At 48.0% G+C, this 12,561-nt stretch overlaps 1 protein-coding gene across 2 annotated transcripts in view; it reads left to right on the top strand.

The window, feature by feature from the left end:
* HSPBP1 (HSPA (Hsp70) binding protein 1) overlaps positions 1–12,561 on the top strand; it is a 163,625-nt gene that overhangs the window by 92,491 nt on the left and 58,573 nt on the right. For both annotated transcript variants that reach the window (XM_063942814.1, XM_063942815.1), the window contains exons 4-5: positions 131–355; positions 487–642. In XM_063942814.1, coding sequence (XP_063798884.1) covers positions 131–355; positions 487–642 — 381 coding nt within the window. The remainder of the gene's footprint in view (positions 1–130; positions 356–486; positions 643–12,561) is intronic.

A 12,561-nucleotide genomic window follows, 5' to 3' on the forward strand; every position in this document is an offset into this window, starting at 1 on the left:
GATGTGCCCCCATACATCTTTGCTGCAGTCGTGCAGCCCCTCTTGGGTGTCAGGTGTATGTGTGTGTGTGTATGAATGTATGTATGTATGTATGTATATAAATTTAATGAGATCATTCTGCCTTCTTTAGATTTCTGCAAGCTAGGTGGGATGGAGTTACTGGTGACTCGTTACCTGAGTTGCCCTGAGGCCAGCCTGCGCTGGAGAGCTGCTGACCTGATTGGTATTTGCAGTCAGAATGTGGCCTTCGTTCAGGAGGCTGCACTGTGTCTTGGCGCTATGAACAAACACCTGCAACTGTTGGACTTTGACAGCTGTGAAACAGTCAGAATAAAGGCCCTTTTTGCAATTTCTTGTAAGTCTCTTATTCTTTCCGTTTTAAACACTGTTCATTGGTTGATGTAAGAAGATGCCTGACTTACTACTTTCTATACATTAATATCCCGCATGAACATGACTCTTCTTACTATGCCTCATGTTGTACAGGCTTGGTGCGGGAACAGGAAGCGGGCCTGGCTGAGTTTGTGAAGCTGGATGGTTTTTCTGTGCTGATGCGTGCCATGCAGAGTGACATACTCAAACTAAAGATAAAGTCTGCCTTCTTACTGCAGAATATACTGACCAGTCATCCAGCACATAAAGGTAAAAGCACATATTTATGGTTTCCTGCTGCCTATGTATTCTAGGGGTTTATACTAACATCAGCACACCCCTCCACCTCCAACTAATAGAAATGTGTTGCTGTAAATGCATGAGTGTCTGATGCACTGGTAAAAAATTCTGCATCAATATTATTACCCCCTAGAATGTAGTACCTGTACATGAAGAGGGCATTTTACATTTTTAAACGAATATGCATCTGGGTCTACAGTACCTCATCTAAATGACAGTTGGTTCAGTTTTGTTATTATCTGTAACTTTTTTTTTTTTTTTTAACAACACTATACCTTGAGGGGACTCTTCTAGTTGAGGAACGTTGCACACTTAGCAGCTGAGTCAAGTGTAGTTTAAGAAGCACGATTCACTACCTTATGCTAATGTGAGTTTCTGTAGGGTTAATGTGGGGGTTTGTGTGTCTGCGAGCGAAATCTGTGCTGCCCATTGATTTAACGCCCGCCACCGCAACTGTCATTATTGGTATCTGTGCTTGCACCACCCCATGCTAGGTGCAAGGGATCCATAAGACACAGGCTTAACTTCCTCGTACACATGACTCTGACACACAGCTTTTGATACATGCCCATGACCCTCCCACCAGACAGGGCAGTTCTGTGCGCTCGTGTTGCCTCCCTGAAATTCACAATTTCATGGAGAAGCAGATCCGGCCAAGGTCCGTATGACTCAGAATAGGACGTAGACATGAAGAAATGTGTAAATGTACATACAGTATGCGCTGTGTGCAAAATCTATCCATTTGCACCTGTGCAAAGAGATCTGTGTATAGTGTAGAGGTCTATAGTGTAGTTTGGAGAGGATGGGTTTTTTATTTTTTTATTTATTTTTAATTATTATTTTTTATCTCCTGTATGAAGAATCTCAAGATTAAGATCTCGCAGTGTACATTACTGCGACAGGTGTATATTGCACAAACCAGATGGACCGCCTATGGAAAGTCTACCATAATGTGATCTGTTTAACCATAATCGTCCAAATTCTACTGCGTAGTATTTAGCTTCTGTTAGGGAACTTTCCAAGTATATCATTGCCTTGTTGACTGTGGGTGTAGCTCTCTGAAGCTTGTCTGAACAAGAGTTACCAGTAAAAATGTAAATACTTCTATCTACTGCTGTGGGAAATGCTGCAACAGATGCAATGTATATTGCAACCACTGACATTAAGGGAGTTGGCACATGTTGTATGCATGTTGCTTCAGCTGCTCTGCTGGAGTCATTACTGCTCTATGCCTAAACTCGCATTGCTTTATGAGAATACAGGAATATACATAACTTCATTACCATACTGATTATTGTAGTTAAAGGTATGCTTTCATTTGCTTTACCAAAAAGTCACTGTTTCATCCAGGACTCAGTCACCCATTTTCTCTAGCGTCCATAAGGGATATTGGAGAGACTTCGTACGATGGGGGTATAGACGGGGTCCAAAGGAGCCGGTGCACTTTAAATTTCTTCACTGAGTGTGCTGGCTCCTCCCCTCTATGCCACCTCACACACAGTTTATAAAAACAAATGCCCTCAGGAGAGGATGCACATCTCTGCAACTCCAGAGTGTTTTCTTCAATTGCTTTTAAACTTTTTATTATTTTTGGCATGCTGTTCGGGTAACTGCATACCTGCACCGTGGGGGGAAGGTCACCAGCCTTGCGAGGTGTCAGAGCCGCTTCCCCGCTGCAGTACCACCGTCCTGAGAGGTGGTTTGTTCAGTGGGGTACTGCATCATAGCTGTCACAATCGCAGCACGCCGCACACCCCTAACAAATGCCTGAAGGTGACGACCGTGGTGAGTACAAGCCCGGGGTTCATGGTGCGGCTGGCCGCGGCATACTGGACCCTCCTGGGGCGGGGGGCGGGGGGGGGGGGGGGGCTAGAGCCTCCTGTGTACACTGGCTAGCGGTGGCTTAAACTAGCACTTGTGTGATGTTTTTAAGCAAACTAGGAGACATTACCAGTATAAAAATCTCTGTAGCTCCGGCGCCATTGGGGGGGAGGGGGGGGCGGAGCTACCTCAGAGTGGCGGCATTTTGCTGCCTTCCTCTGCTTAAGGAAGCAGCAAGCGCACACAGATCCTCCTGACTCACAAGACACATTGGAAAACTGGTACAGGGTATAGCAATGTGGGAGAGCTGCTATTGTACACAATCTGTGTCCTATACAGGACAGAAATCATTTAGTGTTTCACTGTGATATAATAAACGGACAGCCTCACTGGGGCTGTATAGCTGGGGTGTGCTGGTCTTCTCTCTGTGTGTCTCCTCTTACATACAGTAAGGGCAGGCTTGATAAGTATTACTGTCTGTGTGTATGTCATTGTGATTACTGTACACATGGATAAACACAAACTATGCAGTGTATGCCACACCAGATTCTCTCCCTTATAATCTGATTCTGTTTCGTGTGAACAATGCAGCCAATCTTCACAACTCAGTGAGGTGGGGCTGGGGGAGAGGGTCCAGAGCCCTCCTGGCTTGGAGCTCTTAAGACTATGATGTCTGATATGTCATCACAACTCACTGCTAATGTTCAGACAACTCAGCTACTACAACAGGCTGTTGCAGACTTAGCTGCTAGGGTAGATGTTACACAGCCCCGCCTCTCTAGCTCAGGACCACAAAAGCGTGGTTTACCTGCTCTACTCTCTGATTCAGAAGAGGAAATACAGGAGGATGGGGATGACTTGGATCCCGTTAGTGGGGCTTCCGCTTCTGCTCAGGGTATTGAATCCCTCATTCAGGCAATACGGGATGTGTTAAAGCTCCCTTAGCCTAACGTCCCTTTCCCTGATTCTGCGGAGTTAGATGACCTATTTAAATTTAGCCTGGAAAAATCCAGACAAAAAATACCAAGTATCAAAACTGTTTTCTCTTTCATCCTAGTGGATGCTGGGGTCTTGTACTTTAGTACCATGGGTATAGATCGGGTCCACTGGAGCCTTGGAACTATAAAACTGTTAGTGTGTGTGCTGGCTGCTCCCCTCTATGCCCCTCCTACCAGACTGTTTAGAAAAATGTGCCCAAGGAGCCGGGTGCACTTCTCTGGAGCTCCAGAGATTTTTTTTCCTTTACTTTACTTTAAATGTAGTTTTATTATTTTCAGGTAGCTTTGCTTGGCAGACAGACTACCTGCTTCGTGGGACTTAGAGGGGGTACCAAACCAACCTGGTAATGGTTTGTAATCCCAGCTGACAGCTCACTGAGCTCCTGAGGTACTGATCACACATCGTTAGTATGTGTGCCCACAACGGCAGCTAGCCGCCACCCTCTGCCGAATATGTTGGTACGGTGAGTGTTACACCGGGGTCCCGGTGCGGAATGGTGGGTGGTCACGCGGCGGTCACGGGCCCGGAACTGCAGTGCCCGCCGCGGACATACTGGCTCAGGGCTGCTAGCGCCGCAGTGCTCACAGTCTGTAAGGCTTCGTGTGGACTGTATACAGTACAGAAAGTGTTTTACATCTTTTGCCAGTATAAAATTGAAAGGGACTGCGTGCCATTGTGAGGGGCAGGGCTTCCCGGAGCAGGACAGCGACGGGAAGGCGCCATTTCCTTGCTGCTGCAGATCAAGGTTGCAGGCACAATGCTCCTTCAGTACCCACGCTGTTACAGGCTGTCAGAACTGGTACCAGGGGGTCATAGCCAGGGGGAAGCGCGCCAGCGCCACTGCACTGTTATTATATACACTAAATACACTCTTGTGCTGCTGTGTTCTGTGTGCTGGGTCCTCTCCTCTGTGTTACTCTAAAGGGCTTTCTAGGGTCTGAGTGGGGTGTGGGGCATTTAGCTTTGTTTTTGTTTTTCTCTAACGTCCTAAGTGGATGCTGGGGACTCCGTAAGGACCATGGGGAATAGCGGCTCCGCAGGAGACTGGGCACATCTAAAGAAAGCTTTAGGACTATCTGGTGTGCACTGGCTCCTCCCCCTATGACCCTCCTCCAAGCCTCAGTTAGATCTTTGTGCCCGAACGAGAAGGGTGCACACTAGGGGCTCTCCTGAGCTTCTTAGTGAAAGTTTTAGTTTAGGTTTTTTATTTTCAGTGAGACCTGCTGGCAACAGGCTCACTGCATCGAGGGACTAAGGGGAGAAGAAGCGAACTCACCTGCGTGCAGAGTGGATTGGGCTTCTTAGGCTACTGGACATTAGCTCCAGAGGGACGATCACAGGCCCAGCCATGGATGGGTCCCAGAGCCGCGCCGCCGGCCCCCTTACAGAGCCAGAAGGCAGAAGAGGTCCGGAAAATCGGCGGCAGAAGACGTCCTGTCTTCAACAAGGTAGCGCACAGCACTGCAGCTGTGCGCCATTGCTCTCAGCACACTTCACACTCCGGTCACTGAGGGTGCAGGGCGCTGGGGGGGGGGCGCCCTGAGACGCAATAAAACATGACAGAAATACCTTACATGGCAAAAAATGCATCACATATAGCTCCTGGGCTATATGGATGCATTTAACCCCTGCCAGAATATACAAAAAACCGGGAGATAGGCTCCGCCCCCTTTTCGGCGGCCTTATCTCCTCAGCACACTGGCGCCATTTTCCCTCACAGCTCAGTTGGAGGGAAGCTCCCTGGCTCTTCCCTGCACTACAGAAAGGGTTAAAAAAAAGAGAGGGGGGCACTATTTAGGCGCAGTATTAACACATACAGCAGCTATAAGGGGAAAAACACTTATATAAGGTTATCCCTGTATGTATGTATATATATATATATATATATATATATATATATATATATGTGTATATATATATATATATATATATATAGCGCTCTGGTGTGTGCTGGCATACTCTCCCTCTGTCTCCCCAAAGGGCTAGTGGGGTCCTGTCCTCTATCAGAGCATTCCCTGTGTGTGTGCTGTGTGTCGGTACGTTTGTGTCGACATGTATGAGGAGAAAAATTATGTGGAGACGGAGCAGAGTGTCTGTAACAGTGATGTCACCCCCTAGGGGGTCGACACCTGAGTGGATGTACTGTTGAAAATTACGTGACAGTGTCAGCTCTATATAAAAAAAAAAAAACAGTGGTTGACATGAGACAGCCGGCTACTCAGCTTGTGCCTGTCCAGACGTCTCATAGGCCGTCAGGGGCTCTAAAGCGGCCGTTACCTCAGATGGCAGATACAGACGCCGACACGGATACTGACTCCTGTGTCGACGGTGAAGAGACAACCGTGATTTCCAGTAGGGCCACAAGTTACATGATTGAGACAATGGCAAATGTTTTTATACATTTTTGATTATACGAGTACCACCAAAAAGGGGTATTATGTTCGGTGAGGGAAAAACTACCTGTAGTTTTCCTGAATCTGAGAAATAAAATGAGGTGTGTGATGATGCGTGGGTTTCCCCCCGATAACAATTGATAATTTCTTAAAAAGTATTGGCTGCATACCCTTTCCCGCCAGAGGTTAGGGTGCGTTGGGAAACACCCCCTAGGGGGGATAAGGCGCTCACACGCTTGTAAGAACAAGGGCTCTACCCTCTCATGAGATGGCCGCCCTTAAGGATCCTGCTGATAGGAAGCAGGAGGGTATCCAAAAAGGTATTTACACACATACTGGTGTTATACTGCGACCAGCTATCGCCTCAGCCTGGAGGTGCAGTGCTGGGTGGGCATGGTCGGATTCCCTGACTGGAAATATTAGGATAGTATATTATTGCCTATAGAGCATTTAAAAGATGCATTTCTATATATGCATGATGCACAGCGGAATAATTGCCGACTGGCATCAAGTATAAGTGCGTTGTCCAATTCTACCAGTAAAATGGTCAGGTGATGCGGATTCCAAACGGCATTTGGAAGTATTGCCTTTGAAAGGGGACATTTGGGGTCGGTCTTTTAGACCTGGTGGCCACGGCAACAGCTGGGAAATCCACGTTTGTACCCCAGGTCGCCTCTCAAAATAAGACGCCGTATTATCAGGCGCAGTCCTTTGTTGGCAAGCGGACAAAAGGTTCCTCTTTTCTGCTCGTGACAGAGGGAGAGGAAAAAGGCTGCAGAGATCAGCCAGTTCCCAGGAACAGAAATCCTTTCCCGCCTCTGCCAAGCCTTCAGTATGACGCTAGGGCTTTACAAGCTCAGGCATGGTGGGGGCCCGTTCTCAATGAATTTCAGTGCGCAGTGGGCTCACTCGCAAGTAGACCCCTGGATCCTTCTGGTAATATCTCAGGGGTACATATTGGAATTCGAGACGTCTCCCCCTCGCCGTTTCCAAAAGTCGGCTTTACCGACGTCTCCCTCTGACAGGGAGGCAGTTTTGGAAGCCATTTACAAGCTGTATTCCCAGCAGGTGATAATCAAGGTACCCCTCCTGCAACAGGGAACGGGGTATTATTCCACACTATTGTGGTACCGAAGCCAGACGGCTCGGTGAGACCGATTCTAAATCTAAAATCTAAAATCTTTGAACACTTACATACAGAGGTTCAAATTCAAGATTGCGTCACTCAGAGCAGTGATTGCGAACCTGGAAGAAGGGGACTACATGATGTCTCGGGACATCAAGGATGCTTACCTTCATGTCAAAATTTACCCTTCTCACCAAGGGTACCTCAGGTTATGGTACAGAACTGTCACTATCAGTTCAGACGCTGCCGTAGGGATGGTCCACGGCACCCCGGGTCTTTACTAAGGTAATGGCCGAAATGATATCCCTTCGAAGGAAGGGAATTTTAGTTATCCCTTACTTGGACGATTCCCTGATAAGGGTAAGATCCAGGGAACAGTTGGAGGTCGGTGTAGCACTATCTCAGGTAGTGTTGCGGCAGCACGATTGGATTCTCAATATTCCAAAATCGCAGCTGGTTCCGACGACTTGTCTTCTGTTTCCTAGGGATGATCCTGGACACAGTCCAGAAAAAAGGTGTTTCTCCCGGAAGAGAAAGCCAGGGAGTTATCCGAGCTAATCAGGAACCTCCTAAAACCGAACCAAGTCTCAGTGCATTAATGCACAAGGGTTCTGGGTAAAAATGGTGGCTTCCTCCGAAGCAATCCCATTCGTTAGATTCCACGCAAGAGCTTTCCAGTGGAACCTACTGGACAAATGGTCCGGGTCGCATTTTCAGATGCATCAGCGGATAACCCTGTCACCAAGGACAAGGGTATCCATCCTGTGGTGGTTGCAGAGTGCTCATCTTCTAGAGGGCCGCAGATTCGGCATTCAGGACTGGGTCCTGGTGACCATGGATGCCAGCCTGCGAGGCTGGGGAGCAGTCACACAGGGAAGGAATATCCAGGGCTTAGGGTCAAGCCTGGATACATCACTTCACATAAATATCCTGAAGCTAAGGGCCATTTACAATGCTCTAAGCTTAGCAAGACCTCTGCTTCAAGGTCAGCCGGTGTTGATCCAGTCGGACAACATCATGGCAGTCACCCACGTAAACAGACAGGGTGGCACAAGAAGCAGGAGGGCAATGGCAGAAGCTGCAGGGATTCTTCGATGGGCGGAGAATCACGTGCTAGCACTGTCAACAGTATTCATTCCGGGAGTGGACAACTGGGAAGCAGACTTCCTCAGCACGACCTCCACCCGGGAGAGTGGGGACTTCACCCAGAAGTCGTCCACATGATTAAAAAACTCGACAGGTATTGCGCCAGGTCAAGAGACCCTCAGGCAATAGTTGTAGACGCTCTGGTAACACCGTGGGTGTACCAGTCAGTGTATGTGTTCCCTCCTCTGCCTCTCATACCCAAGGTACTGAGATTGATAAGATGGAGAGGAGAAAGCACTATATTCGTGGCTCCGGATTGGCCAAGAAGGACTTGGTAACCGGAACTTCAAGAGATGCTCACGGAGGGTCCGTGGCCTCTACCTCTAAGAAGGGACCTGCTCCAGCAAGGACCCTGTCTGTTCCAAGACTTACCGCGGCTGCGTTTGACGGCATGCCGGTTGAACACCGGATCCTGAAGGAAAAAAGGCATTCCGGATGAAGTCATCCATATCCTGATCTAAAGCCAGGAAGGATGTAACCGCAAAAACATTATCACCGCAATTGGCGAAAATATGTTGCGTAGTGCGAGGCCAGTAAGGCCCGACGGAGGAAATTCAACTGGGTCGATTCCTACATTTCCTGCAAACAGGAGTGTCTATGGGCCTGAAATTGGGGTCCATTAAGGTTCAGATTTCGGCCCTGTCAATTTTCTTCCAAAAAAGAACTAGCTTCAGTCCCTGAAGTTTAGACGTTTGTAAAAGGGGTACTGCATATACAGCCTCCTTTTGTGCCTCCAGTGGCAATTTGGGATCTCAATGTAGTTTGGGTTCCAAAAGTCACATTGGTTTGAACCACTTAAATCTGTGGAGTTAAAATATCTCACATGGAAAGTGGTCATGCTGTTGGCCCTGGCCTGGGCCAGGCGCGTGTCAGAATTGGCGGCTGTATCCTGTAAAAGCCCTTATCTGATTTTCCATTCGGACAGGGCGGAATTGAGGACTCGTCCTCAGTTTCTCCCTAAGGTGGTTCCAGCGTTTTCACCTGAACCAACCTATTGTGGTGCCTGCGGCTACTAGGGACTTGGAGGAATCCAAGTTGCTGGATGTTGTCAGGGCCCTGAAAATATTTCCAGGACGGCTGGAGTCAGGAAATCTGACTCGCTGTTTATCCTGTATGCACCCAACAAGCTGGGTGCTCCTGCTTCTAAGCAGACTATTGCTCGTTAGATTTGTAGTACAATTCAGCTTGCACATTCTGTGGCAGGCCTGCCACAGCTAAAATCTGTAAAAGCCCGTTCCACAAGGAAAGTGGGCTCATCTTGGGTGGCTGCCCGAGGGGTCTCGGCTTTACAACTTTGCCGAGCAGCTACTTGGTCAGGGGCAAACACGTTTGCTAAATTCTACAAATTTGATACCCTGGCTGAGGAGGACCTGGAGTTCTCTCATTCGGTGCTGCAGAGTCATCCGCACTCTCCCGCCCGTTTGGGAGCTTTGGTATAATCCCCATGGTCCTTACGGAGTCCCCAGCATCCACTTAGGACGTTAGAGAAAATAAGAATTTACTTACCGATAATTCTATTTCTCATAGTCCGTAGTGGATGCTGGGCGCCCATCCCAAGTGCGGATTGTCTGCAATACTTGTACATAGTTATTGTTACAAAAATCGGGTTATTATTGTTGGGAGCCATCTTTTCAGAGGCTCCTCTGTTATCATACTGTTAACTGGGTTCGGATCACAAGTTATACGGTGTGATTGGTGTGGCTGGTATGAGTCTTACCCGGGATTCAAAATCCTTCCTTATTGTGTACGCTCGTCCGGGCACAGTATCCTAACTGAGGCTTGGAGGAGGGTCATAGGGGGAGGAGCCAGTGCACACCAGTTAGTCCTAAAGCTTTCTTTAGATGTGCCCAGTCTCCTGCGGAGCCGCTATTCCCCATGGTCCTTACGGAGTCCCCAGCATCCACTACGGACTATGAGAAATAGAATTATCGGTAAGTCAATTCTTATTTTTCCATTCGGACAGGGCGGAATTGAGGACTCGTCCTCAGTTTCTCCCTAAGGTGGTTTCAGCGTTTCACCTGAACCAACCTATTGTGGTGCCTGCGGCTACTAGGGACTTGGAGGACTCCAAGTTGCTAGACGTTGTCAGGGCCCTGAAAATATATGTTTCCAGGACGGCTGGAGTCAGGAAATCTGACTCGCTGTTTATCCTGTATGCACCCAACAAGCTGGGTGCTCCTGCTTCTAAGCAGACTATTGCTCGTTGGATTTGTAGTACAATTCAGCTTGCACATTCTGTGGCAGGCCTGCCACAGCCAAAAATCTGTAAAAGCCCACTCCACAAGGAAGGTGGGCTCATCTTGGGCGGCTGCCCGAGGGGTCTCGGCTTTACAACTTTGCCGAGCAGCTACTTGGTCAGGAGCAAATACGTTTGTAAAATTCTACAAAATTGATACCCTGGCTGAGGAGGACCTGGAGTTCTCTCATTTGGTGCTGCAGAGTCATCCGCACTCTCCCGCCCGTTTGGGAGCTTTGGTATAATCCCCATGGTCCTTACGGAGTCCCCAGCATCCACTTAGGACGTTAGAGAAAATAAGAATTTACTTACCGATAATTCTATTTCTCGTAGTCCGTAGTGGATGCTGGGCGCCCATCCCAAGTGCGGATTGTCTGCAATACTGGTACATAGTTATTGTTACCAAAAAATCGGGTTATTGCTGTAGTAAGCCATCTTTTCTAGAGGCTCCTCTGTTATCATGCTGTTAACTGGGTTCAGATCACAAGTTGTACGGTGTGATTGGTGTGGCTGGTATGAGTCTTACCCGGGATTCAAAATCCTTCCTTATTGTGTACGCTCGTCCGGGCACAGTATCCTAACTGAGGCTTGGAGGAGGGTCATAGGGGGAGGAGCCAGTGCACACCAGATAGTCCTAAAGCTTTCTTTAGATGTGCCCAGTCTCCTGCGGAGCCGCTATTCCCCATGGTCCTTACGGAGTCCCCAGCATCCACTACGGACTACGAGAAATAGAATTATCGGTAAGTAAATTCTTATTTTTTTGTTATTTCTTTTGTACTGTATCATGTCTTAGTTATGTGTGCTGCTTTATAATTCTACCCTGTCTTCTGCGGATTCTTTACGGAACCAGCTCACAGGCACCTGACTGGTTGTGAATCATGCTTTTAAAGCTATCCAATGTAAATTCTGAGCTAGCAGCAGCTAAGAGAGAGAGAGAGAGAGAGAGGCAGGTATTAAAACACTCCATAGATTGTGTGGCTAGGGCAACAGATTCCAAGAAGGCTTCACAACCCCTTCTAGTGGCTTCACACAAACTCTCCTTGCCACCGGGTTTCCACACCGATACTGATTCTGATCAGCCAGATGTGGATGATGAAATGGACGAGGACCGTTTTCTGTACCCTGGGGTTGCGGCCCTTATTTTTGCTATAAGGGAGGTCCTTCACATATCTGATCTGGAGGTGGAACCGGATGAGGAGTTATATTTTAATGTTAGACCCAAGAGTTCAGCTACCTTTCTGGGAGTTAAACTCCCTAGCCAAGGAAGCTTGGTTAAATCCTGATAAAAAATTTTTAGGATTCCTCCGAGGTTTTTTATCTACCTTCCCACTTCACGCGGATGATAGGAAGGTATGGGAAAACCCACCGTCAGTCGATAACTCTGTATCAGGACTGTCAAAAAAATTGGTGCTGCCAGTCACTGGGGCGGTATCCCTAAAGGAGCCAGCTGATCGTAAAATTTAGACAACGCTCAAGGCAATATATACGGCAGCTGGTGCAGCACAGCTCCCTACAATTGTTTGTGGGTGAATCTCCAGGGTGGTGGTGAAGTGGTCTGATAAAATTATTGATGGTTTAGACTCTTTTCCCCGAGATGTGGTCGTTACTCTGCTGCAAATTTTATGAGCGAAGCGATTAAGGAGTTATTTAAGGAGTTTTGGGGTGCCACACCCTGCACCTAGATATAGCGCTAGGGACCCCAAATATAGAGACGCCTTGATGCGGCTTTGGGGCTTATTCACACATTTGCGCAAATATGTGTAACGAAGATCTCTGAATTCTATTATGTGGAATTTATATCTGGTTACGGTTATCATTCAGGGTGCTGGGGGAAACAAATGCCTTTTTTTCTATTAAGGAGTTATGTAAGATAAGTGGGCGCACTACTGCTACGGCGGTCTCAGCGCGCAGAGCTCGATGGTTACATCAATGGGCGGCAGGCGCTGAATCCAAGAAGGGTGTTGGAAAATCTTCCTTTTACAGGTGATGCCTTGTTTGGAGACTAATGAATAAGTGGATCTCCCAGGCTACGACGGGTAAGTCTACCTACCTGCTGTTGGCTGCGCCACCTGCTAGACGTTCTTACTCCGGACCATCCTTACAGTCCTTTTGTGTGGCAAGGTTCAGAGGCGGGGGCCGCGGGAGCTCCACCACCTCCATGGGTTCTC

The sequence above is a fragment of the Pseudophryne corroboree genome, chromosome 10 (genome assembly GCF_028390025.1).
Source record: "Pseudophryne corroboree isolate aPseCor3 chromosome 10, aPseCor3.hap2, whole genome shotgun sequence".
NCBI classification, from domain to species: domain Eukaryota; kingdom Metazoa; phylum Chordata; class Amphibia; order Anura; family Myobatrachidae; genus Pseudophryne; species Pseudophryne corroboree.